Source organism: Lynx canadensis, chromosome C1 (genome assembly GCF_007474595.2).
Source record: "Lynx canadensis isolate LIC74 chromosome C1, mLynCan4.pri.v2, whole genome shotgun sequence".
Taxonomy (NCBI): Eukaryota; Metazoa; Chordata; class Mammalia; order Carnivora; family Felidae; genus Lynx; species Lynx canadensis.
Genome location: NC_044310.1, coordinates 181,870,468 through 181,889,863, shown reverse-complemented (window position 1 = coordinate 181,889,863; position 19,396 = coordinate 181,870,468). Strand labels below are relative to the sequence as shown.

General features: G+C 36.7%; 1 protein-coding gene across 2 annotated transcripts in view; it reads left to right on the top strand.

The window, feature by feature from the left end:
- Nucleotides 1-19,396, top strand: part of DNAH7 (dynein axonemal heavy chain 7) — a 270,159-nt gene that overhangs the window by 177,936 nt on the left and 72,827 nt on the right. For both annotated transcript variants that reach the window (XM_030328070.1, XM_030328069.1), the window contains 2 exons: nt 8,391-8,545; nt 18,689-18,879. In XM_030328070.1, the coding sequence (XP_030183930.1) occupies nt 8,391-8,545; nt 18,689-18,879 (346 nt within the window). The remainder of the gene's footprint in view (nt 1-8,390; nt 8,546-18,688; nt 18,880-19,396) is intronic.

Below are 19,396 nucleotides of genomic sequence, written 5' to 3'. Positions count from 1 at the left end.
CGTCGCTGGCCCCCATACCTACACCCCCAGAAGCAGAGAGATGTGTGCTTTAAGTTTAGTTTGTTAATATGGTGAATTTTACGGATTGATTTTTTTTTGAATGTTTGACTAACCTTGCATTTCTAGGATAAACCCTACCTGGTCTTCATGTATTCTCCTTAATTATATACTTCTGATTCAATTTGCTGGCACTTTGTCGAAGATTTTTACATTCTGTTCATGAGGGATATTGGTATGTGGTTTCTTTTGTTGGCATGTCTGCAGGATTTCATTATCAAGGTAATGCTGGCCTCATAAAACAAATTGGAGAGTGTTCTCCCCCATTCTGTTTTCCGGAAGAGATTATGTAGAATTATTTTTCTTAGATGTTTTGTAGAAAGAACCAAATATACTATTCGCGCCTAGAACTTTCTTTGTTGGAAGACGTTACCTATGATTTCAATTTTGAAAGAGTTAAAAGACCATTAAAGTTATCTATTCTTTAAAAAAAATTTTTTTTAATGTTTACTTATGAGAGAGAGAGAGAGAGAGAGACAGACAGACAGACAGACAGAGTGTGAGTGGGGAAGGGGCAGGAAGAGAGGGCAACACAGAATTTGAAGCAGGCTCCAGTCTCTGAACTGTCAGCACAGAGCCAGATGCAGGACTTGAATCTACAAACCATGAGATCATGACCTGAGCCTAAGTTGGATACTTAACCTACTGAGCCACCCAGGTGCCCAGCAAATTATCTATTCTTAAGTGAATTTTGGTAGTTTCCATCTTTCCAGAAATTGGTCCAGTTCAACTAAGTTGTTAAATTCACAGGCATAGAGTTGTTTGTAGTATTACCTTGTCATCCTTTTAATGTCCGCAAGGTCTATGATTATAATCTTCTCTCTCATTCCTGATATCGGTAATTAGCATTTCCTTTTTTTTAATTTTATTTTTTTCTTGATCAGTGTAGGTAAAGCTTAATAAATACTCTGGATCCTATCTAAAAATTAACCTTTCATTTCATTGTTTTTATCTACCTTTTTTGTTATCCATTTTATTGACTTCTGCTTTAATATTTATTATTTCTTGTTTTTGGCCTAAACTACTCTCTTCTGTGGTTTCCTAACGTGGAAGCTTGTTATTGAGTTTATATTTTTCTTCTTTTCTAATCTAAGCATTTACTGCTATACATTTCCCACTAAGCACTGCTTTAGCTGCATAGCACAAATTTTGATATGCTGTATTCATTTCCTTCAAAATATGTCCTATCTTGAGACTTCTTCTTTATAGGCCATTTAAAAATATGTTTTTAAATTTCCAAATACTTGATAACTTTTAAGCTATTTTCTATTTTTTGTTTTTTTATTTAATTTCATTATGTTCAGAGAACATACATTGTAAGATTCCAGTTGTTTTAAATTTCTTTGTTTTATGCCATAAATATGGTCTGTCTTTCTCAATTTTCCATGTATACTTGAAAAATATTATTTTGCTATTATTGGGTAGAGGATTCTCTTTTTTTTAAGGCTTTTACTTATTTTTTATTTTTTTATTTTTTTAACATTTATTTATTTTTGAGACAGAGAGAGACAGAGCATGAACGAGTGAGGGTCAGAGAGAGAGGGAGACACAGAATCTGAAGCAGGCTATAGGCTCCGAGCTGTCAGCACAAAGCCCGATGCGGGGCTCAAACTCAAGGACTGCGAGATCATGACCTGAGCCAAAGTTGGATGCTTAACTGACTTAGCCACCCAGGCACTCCAAGGATTCTTTAAATGTCAGGTTCAATTGTGGCATAGTGTTGTTCACATCTTCCACATCCTTGCTAATCTGTCTATTTATTGTCTCTTCAGTTCTATTTGTTGTAGCTTCATGTATTTTGGAGCTCTGTTGTTAGATGCATAAACATGTAGGATTGTTAGGTCTTTGTGATAAATTGACTTTTTTATTATTATGTAACATCCCTCTGTATCCCTGATAATTTTTCTTGTTCTGAAGTCTACATGTAATTCAGCTTTCTTTTGATTAGTGTTTGCATGGTGTATCTGTTACTTTTATCTTTAATATAAATGTTATATTTAAAGTGAGGGTATCTTATAGATAGCATACAGAGCCTATATTTTTTCCAGTCTGATAATCTCCCTCCATTAATTATACGTTTAGACAACTTTACACTTAATGTGGTCAGTATAATTGAATTTAGATCGACCATATTATTATTTTGGTTTTTTTTTTTTTTTTTTTTTTGGTTTTTACATGTGATTTTTGTTGCTCTGTTTGTCATATCTCATTCTTTTGGATAATTTGAATAATCCACAATTTTTAGTATTCCACCTTAATTTATCTACTGGATTTTTTCACTATAATGCTTTGCATTATTTTTTTTCCCAATGTTTATTTATTTTTGAGAGACAGAGACAGAGCACAAGCAGGGGAGGGGTAGAGAGAGAGGGAGACACAGAATCCAAAGCAGGCTCCAGACTCTGCACTGTCACCACAGAGCTCAGTGTGGGGCTCAAACTCACAAGCCATGAGATCATACCTGAATCAAAGTCAGACGCTTAACCGTCTGAGCCACCCAGGTGCCCCTGTATTATTTTTTAGTACAAATTTTTGTGTCTACTCAAATAATATTTTCCTGCTTCAATTAAAATATAGAATTCTTCTCTTGGTGGGAATGTAAACTGGTGCAGCCATTCTGGAAATTCCTCAGAAAATTAAAAAAAGAACTATCCTATGATCCAGCAATTGCACTATTAGATATTTACCCAAAGGATACAAAAATACAGGTTTGAAGTAGTACGTGCACCCCAATGCTCATGGCAGCGTTACAAACAATAGGCAAACTATGGAGAGACCCCAAATGTCCATAGGCTGGTGAATAAAGAAGATGTAGTGTGTGTGTGTGTGTTTTATAAAAGATTACTCTTCTGTCAAAAAGAATGAAATCGTGCCATTTGTAATGACACGGATAGAGCTAGAATGTATTATGCTAATTGAAATAAGTCAGAAAAAAACAAATACCATATGATTTCACTCATGTGGACTATGAGAAACAAAACAGATGAACATATGAGAAAGTGGGGGGAAGAGAAGAGAGGGAAACAAACCACCAAGAGACTTATAATGATAGAGAACAAACTGTGGGTTGATGGAGGGAGGTGAGTGGAAGATGGGCTTGATGAGTGATGGGTACTAAGGAGGGCACTTGTGATGAGCACTGGGCATTGTATGTAAGTGATGAATCACTGAATTCTACTCCTGAAACCAATATTGCACTGTATGTTAACTAAAATTTAAAAAATAAAAATTGTAGAATGCTTGCAACCATATAGGTCTCCTTTACCCTCTCCTGATTATGTTATAGTAGTCCTATGTAGTATGTCTGTATACTTTGAAGCTCCCCCTAACTGAATGTTTTTGTCTCCATATTTACACATATTTTAAAGAAATTAAGAGGAGAGAAACAGTCCATTATACTTACCATTTTGTTGCTTCTTTCCTAAGATTCACTCTAGTATCATTTCCCTTCAGAGTGAAGAACATTAGAATTTAGAGGGAATCTGCTGACAAAGAATTTTTTTAGTTTTCTTGCTCTGAGAATATTTCACCTTTATTCTTGAAGGTTATATTTGGTGGATATAGAATTCTGGGTTGGCAATTCTTTTCATTCTTCTGAGACTGTTCTACTATGTTCTGGCTCTGTGATTTCTGACATGAAATCTGCAGTCATTTGCATGATTGTCATCGATGTATAATGTATCACTTTTCTCTGGCTGCTTTCAAAAACCATGCTTTCAAATCTTTGGTTTTCAACAGTTTGATTACAGCGTATCTGGGTGTGTGTGCATTTCTGTATGTTTTTTTGGTTTTTAGTTTCTTCTTTTTTGAGAATTGCTAAGCTTTGTGAAACTGTATGGTTGTGTGTTTCACTGAGTTTGAGAAAGTTTCAGCCATTATATTTTCAAATATGTTTTCTGCATTTACCTCTTTCTTCTCTCTTGGGACCCCCATCACATGAGTGTTAAACCTCTTAATATTTTCTCACAGATCTTGGAGGCTCTGTTTGTTTTATCTTTTTTTCTCTTTAGTATTTAAATTGGATTATTTTTATTCATCTGTCTTTTGGATTACTCACTTTCCTCTGTCATCTCCTTTCTACTATTGAATCCTTACACTGGGTCCGATTTCAGACATTGTTCAGTTCTAAAATTTTCATTTGGTCCTTTTTATTCTTTCTGTTTCTCTGCTGAGAACACCTCTCTTTCCATTTATTATTATTATTATTATTATTATTATTATTATTTTATAATACTGTTACCTTGTGGAGGATGCTTTAAAGTTCTTTTCTGGTAATTCTAACATTCTGCTTTTTCTTTGAGAATTAGTCACATTCTAGCTCTTTGTTTGTTAAAAAATTTTGGATTGTACCCTGGGCCTTTTGAAAATGAGATGCTGGTTCCTATTAAAATCTTCTGAATAAGATTGATTTTTGTTTTAGTAGTCAAACAACTTGGTAAGGTTCAGATGCCAATTTCTGTCTTTTCTTTCTGGGCACGATGTCTCCAATGTGAAGTCCTAATTTAAAGTTTTTGCTATGCTGTCTAGAGATGCCTCTCAGCATGCTTTACTCAGGGGTGAGTCTGGGACGTGGGTTTATATCATAGCTCAAAACCTTTGATATGCTTCTTTGGATAGGTTTTGCACCTGCACAGATTGGTAGTCAGATCAGAACTCGTGTCTAGATTAAGAAATCCTTTCTTGGAGTCTGTCTTCTCCAGGATTTCTCCTGTACTTTCCATATCCCAGGGACCTCATTCTCTGTATTTTTCTGTGCAAAATGACGGTATTCTCTCAGAGTTTCAGCTTCCCACACTGTTGCACAACTCATGTCCACACTTGGGGCAAAGTGACAAGAGGAAAAAGAAAAAGACTGGGGTTCCCCCTGCTTTGGACTAAATCTTTGTGTCTGCCAAATTTGTATGTTGAGCCCAAGTCACCAATGTGATGGTATTTGGAGGTGAAACCTTGGGAGGTAATTGAGTCACCAGGCTGGAGTTTTCATTGGATTACCACCCTTAAGAGGGCACTAATTTACCATGTGAAGAGGCAATGAGAAAATTGCCATCTGCAAACCAGAAGGAGGCCTTCACCAGTCAGTGGATCTGCTAGAAATTTGGTCCTGGGCTTCCCAGCCTTCAGAACTGTGGAAAATATCTATTATTTAAGTAATTTGTTACAACAACCTGGGCAGACTAAGAAACCTTACACACCATGCACAGCAGAGGCCCCTTTGCCCAACTCTGCTATCCAGAGCGATTGATATCTCTCAGATTGGTTTTCCTTCTGCATAGGAATATGGTTCTGTGGCTGGGGTTGACCTGGGGACAGGGACAGAAGGAAAAAGAGGTTCCCTCTGCCTATCCTCCTCCCTACCCTGTTCACACATGATCATTTTGTCTTCTAGTTTGAATTTTTGCTACCTGTGATTGCTGCCCAGGGTGCCCATTAGGTCTGTTCTTCAACCAAAGCCAGATGATAGAAAGAAAAAAAAAAACAAACAAACACAGGAAACTACCCCTTTATTGGTCATTCCTCCAGTTTTAACTTTCTTTCCATTCACTTTCATTATTTACTTTTTAGAATCTGTAAACAGTTGCTTTTTGTATTTTATCCAGAACTTTTCATTGTAATCAGTGGAAGAGAAAGACTATGATGGACTTAGCCCAGCTTGGTCAGCACTGTAATCCTTTCCTCTGAATCTGAGATGGTATTCTTTGGAGTGGTATTCTCCATGGAGGGGGATCACTTAGAAAATGTCTGTGTTTATAATCTGTTAACCCATATGATGTTTGTCAGACGTGTTTTGGTTGCTTGCCTTCCAGTAGATTATCAAACTTTATGTGATCCAGGAAAAAAAGGATAAAGAAGACTCACTGTGGACCTTTCCCTCAAAGAATACACAACTTAGATGAGTGACGCTGTTGACAAATTATAAAGTTACCATAATAGAATATTATCATTCTATCAGAGTACCATAAATGTAATACAGATGAACTGCTAAAGAACTTCAGAGAGAATAGAGACCTCAAGGCAGGCTTTGTGAAGTGCGTAACATTTGAGCTGACCTTGAAACATGCATAGGACTTGAACGTGAAAGAATGAGGAAGAAGTGCATTTTGGACAAAGGAACAACATGAACATGGGTATTGTAGTTAAAAATTGTGGAAGCAACAGAAGGAAGAGTGAGTCATTCACTTTCTTTGGGGAAGCATAAATGCTAACGCACTTAATCCTCCCGACTTAAAAATATTTCTAAAATGTGACAGAATGAGACTTTTACATATTTATAAGTTTTATTCCTTTCTAATCTTCCTTCTCATACCCTTTAGTGTCTTATGGATATGATTCTATTTTTATTAGTTGATGATATCTAAGATATTACACTACTCTTGGTCTCACTTCTTCTTAATATAATTAATATTATGGTATGGGCTGAATTGTCCACACACCCCCCCCCCCATTCATATGTTGAGTATATAACCCTCAATGTGACTATTTGGAGACAGGGCCTTTCAGGAGATAATTAAGGTTAAGTTCGGTATAATGGAGCCCCAATTCAATAGGACTGGTGTCTTTATAATCAGAGATTCCAGGAATGCCCGCAGAGGAGAGGCCCACATGAGGACAGATGGAGAGGGCTGTGTTGTCTTCAAGCCAAGGAGAAAGGCCTCTGGAGAAACCAAACCTGCCAGCACCTTGATCTTGGACTTCCAGCCTCTAGAACTGTGGGAAAATGAATTTCCGTTAAGACAATCTGTGGTACTTTGTGAATTGCATAACATTTCAGCTGACCTTGAAACATGCATGGGACTTGAAAGTGAAAAGATGAGGAAGAAGTGCATTTTGGACAAAGAAACAGCATGAATATCTGTGGTTAAAAATTGTGGAAGCAACAGAAGGAAGACTGAGTCACTCAATTTCAAACTGACTATTACATTGTATAATGCTAATTTGGAGGGCAAGTCTGTCTTCTCTACAATATAAACTACATGTTTTATTCCAGGTTCTAACTTAAATACTAAATACTTAAGTGGATTACTTCCATTTGGGACAAATTATCCCATGAATTTCTAAATTCATATTATAATGAGATGATATTGAATAAACTATCCCTTTTTAGCCTCGCATTTTTGTGTCTCGTGTTTGCTCCAGTCACCTTTTATTTTCTCCTTGTGTTCTTCTGGCAACCTACGAATTCGCTGTGCTCACTTTTGAAGAGTATGGCAGTATCTTTCGGGAAGTGACCAGAATTATGGTTTGTGTTTATTGAAACTTCCAAGAGAATAACAGTAATCTTAATGCTGATTACATTTCACACGATGCAGAAAGCTATATGGTTGGATACTATTTAGTGATGGCAGATACCGGTTAGTTCTTTGTGACCCCACATCACCCTGGAAAATAAACTCGGTATCTCATGGTTTGCTGCTCTTGATCTTATCGTAAAAAAGGGATGTGAGTAAGAACAGAGCAGTAAGTATGAGCTCTCCCATAGTGCAAAAACTGACTTTCAGAGAATATCTTTCTGTCTGTAGGAAGCTTAGAAATATGTAATGAACTACATGTATGACATTAAATATACAAGTGTTTGAAACAAATACTGGGTCAAAAGTTGTATTAACACTTTAGGGTCCAAGAAGTTTAGATGATTAAAATTATGCTTTTTATCCTTTTTGTTTTTAGACCATTATATCCTTAATGGTCTAGATCTCAAAGAGAGATATGATGTCTCAATTCTTTCTCTTTCTCTCTTGTACAAATGATAGCAGATGGGAACCAAGAAATGGTTTCAGAGTCACACAAGTAATTAATGGCAGGGCCCAGTGAAAAACTGGTTTCCCAATTTGCAGTGTTCTTGCTAATTGAATTGACTTAACCAGCAAAAGCGACAAATGTTTTCAAAAGTTTAACCTTTAGAGAATTATTGTTTTCCAAAGAGTAAACAACTTGCAAGATGCCTGGGTGGTTCAGTCAGTTAAGTGTCCAACTCTTGATCTTGGCTCAGGTCAGGATCTCACGGTTCATGAGATTGAGCCTCGCGTCATCAGGCTCGGCACTAACAGCGTGGAACCTGCTTGGGGTTCTCTCTCTCCCTCTCAGCCCCTCCCCAACTCACATTTTCTCTCTCTCTCTCACCCCAAAAATGTGTTTGCAATGTGATTTTTTATAGTTGTCATTTTAATAGTCTAGTCAATGTAAATGTTTCTGCTGTAAGAACATAGTTTCTCATAGTACATTAAAAAGTAAAATGTTACCATAAAGCATAAACTGTAAGAAAGTGATATGTGCATGATTATTAACATAGAGACAAATCATGATTTGACCAGCATTGTCTTTTTTCCCTCTTTCAGGAATGCAAGAAGGTGGCCTCTGATGATAGATCCTCAAGGTCAGGCTAATAAATGGATCAAGAACATGGAAAAAACCAATAGTCTTCATGTAATTAAATTAAGTGACCCTGACTACGTCAGGACTCTGGAAAATTGCATCCAGTTTGGTACCCCTGGTATGTAGTTGAATAGAAAGTGTATAAGTGTATGTTACGGTAATGCCTGGAAAGGGCACAACTGACCCAGAAGGAGGTAGGTTTTTTTTCTTTTTTAAAAAGATATTTGTGTCAGACTCATCTTAAATAAATAATGGCTTTGTTATGTCTTTCATTACTTATCAATAATTAATCAAGAACTTGAGAGATTATCATTGTCGTTGGGTTAGGCTGTTTCCTTTGTCCCAAGATTCACTTGTGAGGCTTCCTCTAATGTAGCTGTTTTCATTTTTGTTTGTGGTTTTCCATTCTTTAGTTCTCATTATAATTCCGCTTCTGCAATTAATAGGACCACTCCATATGCCAGAAGTGTTTTAACACATTAGTCCAATTATCTATTTATTCTTCTTTCAACTTGTCCTACCAAAGTGGCAGAGAAGTGAACACACATTTTGCATGGCTGACTATTATCGGCCAGGATGGAGAGATTAGAAACATGACAGGGATTTTTCAATAAAGCTCTATGCACGTGTCACATTTGTTGAAACACAAAATGTTTATGATCTGAGTAAATTGGGGTTATCGTGTTCTAATTTTTTTTTATGTTTTTATTTTATTTTTGAGAGAGAAAGAGAGAAACAGAGTGCAAGTGGGGGAGGGGCAGAGAGAGAGAGAGGGAGGCACAGAATCCAAAGCAGGCTCCAGGCTCTGAGCTGTTGGCACAGTCTGAGCTGGGCTTCAGTTCACAGACCGTGAGACTATGACCTGAGCTGAAGTTGGACGCTTAACCGACTGAGCCACCCAGGTGCCCCGGGGTTGTCACATTTGAAATTTATGTTATCTATCAACTTTTGACTACTTGACCAAATAAATGGATGTAAACATTATGAAACAACAACATATTTGTACTAGGACAAGTTGAGCAAATTCCAATTGCTACTAGAGCTAGTACAACATGGAAGAATTACAACAAATGTATCAGGTAGTCTTCTAGACCTTTTATTCTTGCATATTAATAATGAGCTAATCTTGGGACACCTGGTCGGCTCAGTCAGTGAGCATCTGACATTGGCTCAGGGCATGATCTCGTGGTTCTTGAGTTTGAGCCCTGCGTTGGGCTCTGTGCTGACAGAGCCTGGAGCCTGCTTGGAATTCTGTGTGTGTGTGTGTGTGTGTGTGTGTGTGTGTGTGTGTGCGCGCGCGCGCGTGTCTGCCCTTCCCCCACTCATGCTCTGTTTCTCTCTCTCTCTCTCAAATAAACATTAAAAAAAAGGTTTTAAATAAAATAATGATCTAATCTTTAAAATATTACAATTTTAGGTTTGGTTAGGGTACACGTGAAATGAAAAACCTTAGTCTACCTACAAAATCTGTGTTTATGTATCTGGATACACAGACACATACACAAATGGTATTTCATTCATCCAACTGGTGTTCATAGACTATGGTATAGTGATATATGCGTTACAGAAAAGGGAGAACATGACCTCTACTATCAAATATCTTGCTTGTTTAATAGGATCAGACAACATGTGTTACTAACAGTAATAAAAATAGAAAGTGGACATGTGTCACTAATCCTTGTTAGAACCACTATGCTGTTAGGAGTAGGTGCACTAGCTCTGGAGTTAGAGGTCTGGCCTCTTACTCATTGTTTAGTTCAGTGATCTTTCTGAGACTCAGTTTCCCCATCTGTACTTTGAGCATATAGCATGAGGAAGAAATGAGTTACTGTACTTTAGGTAGTTACAGAAGTGTCTGCTAAGTTCAATGTATGTTGTTTCTTGATTGGAGATTTACCTGTGGTGTGCACATATTCTCTTTTAATTATATTAGTATATATTCAATTATATTAGCATAATAAGAAAGGCACAGATGTTTATGAGAATTCACAGAAATAGGGAAGATTTCTTGAAAGAATTGGCACCTTAAATAGTTTAGTTAAAATTACCTGGGGCGTCTGGGTGGCTCAGTGGGTTAAACATCCAACTATTGATCTTAGCTGATGTCATGATCTCATGGTTCATGAGATCAAGCCCCATGGCAGGCTCCATGATGACAGTGTGGAGCCTGCCTGGGATTATCTCTCCCTTTCTCTCTGCCCGTCCTCGTTTGCCCTCTTCTTCTCTCTCAAAATAAACAAACCTTAAAAAAAATTACTTGATTTCACTTAGCCAAATTTTCTTGATATAGTAAAAAAAAAAAAAAAAAAAAGCCTCTACCACATGTTTGACATTCTGAGATTCTACAATTTCAGTCATGGATCTTAAGTTCGTGTTACATCAGTTTAGAGAAGAAAGGTCCATGGAGACAAAGTGTCTGGTGGTTTCCAAATTGTGGGAGAGAAAACCAACTTCTAGTGGGTCATGACTAGTATTTTTTTAAATGAAATGCAGTAGCAAAGAATAGAATATATTAGGCTTTATAGCATGGAGTATCAGTAAGCATTATTTTATGAATTTTTTGGGGTTTGATGTGCATATGTGTGTGCTTGATCAAGATTTGTGTTTCTTACTTGGAGTTGTGACCATAAAAAGTGTGAAATCCAGTAGTAATTCCAACCAGTTCATTTTATGAACAAGGTAAGTAAGGTACTAGAGAATGTTGGTTATGTGGTTTAGCCAAGATTATACACCTAGTAAAGGGGAATGCTGAAACTAGTCCCCAGGTCTTCTACCTTTGCCCAGTGCTGCCTGTGCCGCTCGCGGTTGCTTTAACCTACTTTTGGGAATGGACTGCTTTAAAAATGGACAATAATTGGGACGCCTGGGTAGCTAGTCAGTTAAGCATCTGACTTCGGCTCAGGTCATGATCTTGTGGTTTGTGAGTTCAAGCCCTGAGTCAGGCTCTGTGCTGACGGCTCAGAGCCTGGAGCCTGCCTTGGATTCTTTGCCTCCCTTTCTCTCTGCCCCTCCCCTGCTCATGCTCGCTCTCTCTCTGTCTCTCTCAAAAATAAATAAACATTAAAAAAAATTTTTAATGGACAGTAATTATTTACAATACCTTCTAACATTATTCACTTCTAACAGAAAGAAGTGAAAAATTTTAATCTATTGTAGAGAGTAACAGATGGCAGATTTTACAATTACTTTTATGTTGACACTGCAGGTAAAAGAATTGGTTACTGTTACAGTTTTAAAACGTAAGCAGTTGATAGTGGCCTATTAAGAACAATGGCTTTTAATCTGTCATCCCTTGCTGGCAGCCTGGGTAGGGAAGGTAGAGGTTTTCTCCTCCTTCACCGACCTGGCTTTTCTTCAACCAGACAAGCCTCCCTTTACTTTGTTTATACTGGGTTTTAAGATAATAACCTCTTTGGAAAAAAGTATCCTACTGCTTACAAAAAAAGTTTGAAAGCCAACGTTGTAGAAAAGAAAGATACATCTATATTAGCTACACCAATGAATAAGGTGTGCATAGGATATTAATCATATAAATAATGCGGATAAATCAATTTTATATCCCGATAAAGCTGGAAAAACAAGACAAAACTTTAAAACGGCATCAACTTAGGGGCATCTGGCTGGCTCAGTTGATGGAGCATGTGGCTCTTAAACTTGAGGTTGTAAGTTCAAGCCCCATGTTGGATGTAGAGCAAAATAAAATCTTTAAAAAAAAATCAATTTGTCTAAAACATCTCTGAATGGCTTTTCATTACCTCTGTGGAAAAAGAATCTTTGCCTTAAGGGCAGCCTCTGTCATACCTGAGCCTTCTTTCCTTTTTTCTCCTGGCACTTCGCTTTATTTCCCCCTTGCGTGTAATGTGCAAGACTACTTCTGGTCTAAGTTTTATTTCATTTGCTCATTTGTTTTGTTCATTCATTCACCTAACAAATACTTGTTTTGCCACTACCACTGAAAACCTAGCATGAACAAGACAGACTTGGTCTCTGCCATTTTGGAGCAATATTATTGGTTTGAAGAGGGAGACCGAGATCACACATGTGATGAAATTTAGAACACGGGAGCAGGGGGTACACAGGAACAGGGGGTACATACAACATGACATTGCTTCACATCTCTTGGCTTTCTCTGCTCTTCCATCCACTTGGTGAAGTCTTTTAAGCTTACCCTTTAAGGTACAACTCAAACACCTCTCTTTCTGTGAATTCTCAACCTCTCCAATGAAATGCCAGTAATGCAGTTTTTATAGGTTTCTACTATTGCCCTTTTATTATGTGCATAACTGTTTGCTTCTCACCTCCAAGCTCTTTGAGGGTTCCCAGGAGGTGGTCCAAAAGGGTTGCCTCTCCTGTGGATGCAGTATGCTGATTGTTGAGCATAATATGCGGAAGATTTTTTCTATTAATTTGAAGCCTAACATAGAATAATGTAGATAATACGTAATAAAAAACTGGTATCAGTTGCTCTCCTAAGTGAAATAGGTATTAAAAGAATACTTGGTCTCCTTTATATGTCTGTTGGTAAAGATAACTGTTTTTAGTGAGATTCTCTGCCTTACTCAAAAGATATTAGCAAGCCATGTGTTTGGTCCCTGATCTTGGTTTCCCACAAGCTTTGCAAATACTGATGAGCTGACGTTTGGAAATGAGGAAGGAGGTTTTTACATAAACCAGCATTTTGTTAACTTTGATGATAGAAATATGAAGAAAAGCCCGTCTCATTAATTTTTGCTCCTGTGTTTTAACATGAAACATATTTTGATCTAATTAAAAGTTAAAGGAGTCAAAATAAGGAGGGCATTCTGGGATAATTCATATACCTATAGATTTTTGTTCTTTTCCTGTTTTTTTAAGTTTAGAATACTTTTGATTTTTCACTGAGGCTTATAATATAGTAAATATTCAATTCTGAGAACAGATTTCTTTGAAATAAGGAGGCTATAGAAAACTTAACAGGCTTAAGACTTGATTCTGTTAGTAAGGAATAAATTTTCACTTTTGGGAAAAAGAACTAAGTCTATAATATTTAAGTTTTGTAATATGTATTTTAGCTTTGAAAGGGACTCATACATATTGATATAGACACTCTTAATTCCATTTCAAAATAGGAAACAAATAAGTGTAAAGGATGAAATTGTATACTATATTTTAGGGAAAAATAATTTGAATATGAGATTTTATTCAAAAAAATGCTGTCAATAAAAGTTGAGGCAGTTCCACAAAATTTAAACGTTATAATATTTCATAAAAAGAATTTCAGTTCATTTGTTATTCTAGAAAATTAATAGATTTAAAAAATCTGATCATATAAAAATAAAAATGAGAAATTGGTATCTAGTATCACTGGTGTTGCTTAACATTATTACGAAAGTTCTTTTCAGTGCAGTAAAACAATGACGATGTGGTAACATTTGGAAAGAGGAAATAACATTTTATTTGCAGACAATACATTTCATCTAGAAAACCAAAGAAAATTAGCTAAAAAGCCATTAGGATACAATAATTTAATGGAGTGTATATATTCCGAAAAGAATATTTAAAAATAACAACCGAGAAAAAATAAGTGTACAGTGATTATAGTCAACTAGTGAATAGGAAACAAAATCAAACAAAAACTTTGGGTGACTTTAACAATGCAGAGTAAAAAGGTGACAAAACTTCACAGAAAAATAAGGAGACTTGAGTAAGACCTATCTGTCTGATAGGAAAACTAAATGTTGTAAAGATGTCAACTCTTTCAGAAATAAAAGTTTTGGAAATAATACTAAAACTAACACAGAAGAAAGAAAATAAAAAAGCCAATACCAGTTCAGAAAAAGAGTGAGTTTGAGTGTGCCTGGGTGGCTCAATCGGTTAAGTTTCCAGCTCTGGTTTCAGCTCAGGTCATGATCTCACAGGTTTGTGGGATCGAGCCCCACATCAGGCTCTGCACTGGCAGATGGAGCCTGCTTGTGATTCTCTCTCTGTCCCTCTTCCACTCGTGCACTCTCTCTCTCAAAATAAATAAATAAACGTTAAAAAAAAAAAAAGTGAGTTTGGAGTCAACTGGAATAAGTTCTGGAATAAACCCTAATAAATATGAGCCTTTAATGCATCATCAGGTAAGCATTATGAACCAATGGGAGAATGATAGGTCATTCAGCAAATGGTGTTGAAAAAATGGTTTTGTGGAAAAATATATTGAGTCTCCCCTCACGCCAAAATATGTTCCAGATGAATTAAGGAATTAAATATGAAAGAAAAAATAAAAGACATAAATGCTAAAAGAAAACATAGGGGAATGATGTCTTGTCTTTGTAAAAGAACTTTCTAGGAAAATACACATGGATAAAATAGAAAAGAAAAAGCTTAATAGGTTTGACTGTAAAAATTTTTCAGCTAAGCCAAGAAACACTAAACTTAGATTATCAAGCAATTATAATTTGTGGAATTTATTTGTACCCCAATTTAAATAATCAAACTATAATCAAAATATTTTAAGACAGGAGTGTCTGGCTGGCTCAGTTGGGAGAGCATGTGACTCTCGATCTCAGAGTTGTGAGTTCGAGTCCCACATTGGGCATGGAACCTACTGAAAAACAGTAAATAATTAAAAAATAGTTATAAAATGTATTAAGATCAGGTAGAAACATATTCCCTGCCTTGATATCTGATAAAATTGTGAATTATTGATAAATTTTTAAGCTGTGGCAATTTAAAAAAAAAAGAGTATTTACCTTTCAGAGATAGCCAAATATCTAAAGGTGAAGTTTTAGGATTTCTAGGATTTGTTTGTAAATAATCCAGGATGAGATGAGGAAGAAAGGAAAGAAGATGGGCTACATTTGCAAGGGTCAAGGGTCAAAGCTGGATGATTAGTACATCATGTTCAGTGTACTGTTCTTTTTACTTTTGAACAAGTTTTGAAAATTTCTACGGGAATATAAAATGTAAAAAGAAAGGTAAACAAATTTGAAAACAGGCAGAAAACTGGGGGATGGGGAGCTATTTGCTACCACAGTGTTAAAAAATACAAATGAGGGGCGCCTGGGTGGCGCAGTCGGTTAAGCATCCGACTTCAGCCAGGTCACGATCTCGCGGTCCGGGAGTTCGAGCCCCGCGTCGGGCTCTGGGCTGATGGCTCAGAGCCTGGAGCCTGTTTCCGATTCTGTGTCTCCCTCTCTCTCTGCCCCTCCCCCGTTCATGCTCTGTCTCTCTCTGTCCCAAAAATAAATAAACGTAGAAAAAAAAAATTAAAAAAAAAAAATACAAATGAGGGACACCTGGGTGGCTCAGTTGGTTAAGCATCCAACTTCAGCCCAGGTCATGATCTCACGGTTCGTGAGTTCAAGCCCCGCGTCGGGCTCTGTCCTGACAGCTCAGAGCCTGAAGCCTGCTTCGGATTCTGTGTCTCCCTCTCTCTCTCTCTGCTCCTCCCCCACTTGCACTCTGTCTCTCTCTCTCTCTCACAACTAAGTAAACATTTTTAAAAAACAATACAAATGAAGTTTTAAAAACTAGCACTACCCCCATGTTTAGCTGGGTACAGAGTAAAGAAATTTCCTGATTGCCACTGTGGTTGTATGTGATGATTTGACTATGGTCTGGCCCTCATGATATAAGTGGAAATGCCATTTGTGTTTCTCTGTAAATATCCTTAAGAGATATTTTCCCCGTTTCTGTGTTTTCTTCCTTTCTGATGGTTGGAATGTGGATGTCATTTGAAAGGCCATTTTGGCCAAAAAGGAGCGCGATGGCAACAACTTGGATCTCTGACCGTTTAGACACACTGTCCTTCCCCCTCTAGACTAATTACAGCAGGCTCCCCTTTACACAAGATATAAAGTCCTTCTTTTCCATGTCACTAGTTTAGGTTTTTTATCACTTAGAACTGAACCTGATTGTAATACACAGTACACATGTGCCAGGAACAGTGCAAATATACTAATATACAATATCCAGAGGGGAGAAAAAATAACTAGACAAAGATCAACTGAAACGTCAAGCCTTGAATACAAGTGTTAACTATTTTTTACCTATCAAATTATAAAAGCCATGAATGTAGTATTTAATGCTGGCAATATCACATTGTGTTTATTTTTTTAAAAAATTGTTTTTTAAACGTTTATTTATTTTTGAGAGAGAGAGAGAGACAGAGCATGAACGGGGGAGGGTCACAGAGAGAGGGAGACACAGAATCCGAAACAGGCTCCAGGCTCTGAGCTGTCAGCACAGAGCCCGATGCGGGGCTCGAACTCACAGACTGCGAGATCATGACCTGAGCCGAAGTCGGATGCTTAACCGACCAAGCCACCCAGGCACCCCTATCACATTGTGTTTAAAGAAGCTGTGTAAGAAGACACACGGCTTAGTTCAAGTATTTGCTTTGTCGTTTACTATGATTTAACTGAAAATTTTACCTCAATTGCCTTGCCTCAGTTTCCCCATATACAAAACTAGGGTAACAATACTCCATGCTTTTGAAAGCATTTGAGAATGAGAAAATAAAATGTCAACACGGTGCCTGGCATTTGTAAGTACAATTTTATAGAAAAACAGGTTTAAAAAATGAGGGCTCATTGCAACTCTGAAATTTCTTCAGCCATTCAGGAAAGTAATTTGGCAATATAAATGGCCTTTAAATTAATTGCGCTTCTAGGACTCCAGCTTGATTAAGTAATCAGAGATAAACACAAGGGTTTATTCAAAAAGATGTTCACTGTAGCATTATTAACAATGGAAAAATGGAAGCAATCTAAATCATAGATTCATGTACTTAATACATTATAATACTCTCATATTATTTAACCATGAAAAATAATCATTTCATTCAAGCAAAATATGAAAAGGAATTTAAAAATCATCTGACATGCCTGCTTTGGTTAATTAAGATCTCAGCAGTGAAAGAAATTGACAAGACAATTTTAGGAATTCATTTAAGCCAGGAGTAACCTCTGGGAAGGAGCAGAATATGTCTGTAACTGCAGTAGAGGTTCATCCCAATGTCTCAAGCTTATCCCAATACCCTAAGCTTGTTTCCCATCAAGACTGCACATCTAGCCCCTTGAAGGACTTGGGCAAAACACCATTATTCAAGGTTGGCTGCAATAGCACCCCAAACACCAAAATGTAAGACTAATTTGGCAAATGTGTCATGAGCCCTAACAATGTCCCTGATCTTTCAGCCAGGAATTCCCCTTCTAGAATGCTATCATAAGAAAATATTCTTAAGCACAAGGTTTTTGTATACAGTGCTGTTTGTAACACTGAGAACAGAAAACAATTGAAATATATAATAATAGAGGATTGATTTAAAAAAAGATAAAGTTAATATGTGACTATTATACAGTAATTAAAAGCATGTTTATCGGGTTTAATTGTAATATGCTATAATGTCAAGCAAAATAATTAGGATGCAAAATTAGGTATATTGTTTAGTCTCAATTGTGTATAGAAAAAGATGAATAAAAATACTGAAGAGACAAATTTATCCAACAGATAATTATCACAAACATAGTTTTGTGTCATTTTTCTGCCCACCTGCATAGGAGTATGAGACAACTGTGTAAAATATTTGAAAGATAAACTGAGGCACGCTAAAATTTTTAAATGTTTATTTGAGCAAAACAATTGGAATTGGGCAGCACCAAACTGGAAGCTGTTAGGGTGCCCCACTGACCAGAGCTGAGGATCGAGAACAAGTAGGGAGCAAAAGCTTAAATAGCTTAAAATTGGCTGTTCGTATTTGGTTAGCCTTAGGGTTTTGATTTTGACTTGATTTTGTAACCTTGAGACTTTTGTAACCTTGAGACTTGAGCTCTAAGTTTAGAGCTTGGCTTGCTTACTTAGCTTTAGCCAGCAGCTCAGTCTAATAGCCTCCTTGCTTAATACTTTTAGTCTTTCCTACATTTTCCACATGTGCTACATAAGCGTGAGTTACTTTTATGATTAAAAATGTAACCAAATACCTACAACTTGAAACGCTTATTCTCTGGTGTCTCAGATGGGTTTACCTCACTGCCATCATACTTGGGCACGTGGTGAATTGCAGACCAAAAAGCATGGAAGTGTGCACAATGACAAGACAGACCCACCGGTTAAGCCCTTCCCACAGACTTCCAGTTATTTTTATGATACCATTTCCTTATACTCAGAAGACAAAAATAATTTTACAGGTAACTAGGAATAACAGCAATGTAGAAGGCTAAAAGAGTTTGGAGAGTTGAATGTTTACAGTGAGTATTTAAAATAACATGGCATCTTTTTTCTGATTTTACTCCAGTGTTACTAGAAAATGTTGGAGAAGAGCTAGATCCTATCCTGGAACCTCTTCTACTAAAACAGACCTTTAAGCAGGGTGGGAGTATATGTATCCGACTCGGGGACTGTACCATTGAATACGCGCCAGATTTCCGCTTCTATATTACTACCAAGCTAAGAAATCCTCATTATCTTCCTGAAACATCAGTAAAGGCCAGTATCTAAAGTGAATGTTTCTTTATCAAATTGTACAATTAATGACTATATTTGCCTCCTAAGCCATAAGAAGAACAGGTCTTCCTAAGAAAAAGATTTTGTCCTTGCTTGGCAGTTCCTGAAATAGCTATAATAATTTCTAAATGTTTATTTTGTGTGTGCATGTAATAAAGGAGCCTTCAGTGTGCAGTGAAAAGTAAACTTTGAGAAGCTAATTTCTATAATTGATATTATTCTTAGAATTTCATCCTTAAGGAGAGATGGCACATATGGGCATCCTTTGTAATGAGTGATAATATGCTAATTCTTGGCATTGGCATTAACAAAAATCCATTCTTCTCTCTCAGAATAAGGTTGCTGCTATCTGATTTTTTATAATTACTTAAAGGAACTGATTTTGATCACTAATTCTTTTTAAAATACTAGAAATTCCTTTCAAGAGCAAAGTTAGTTTAAAGTCCTAGTCAATGACTAAAATTACTTGAGATACTGATCTGCAACTGAGCTCCTGGAG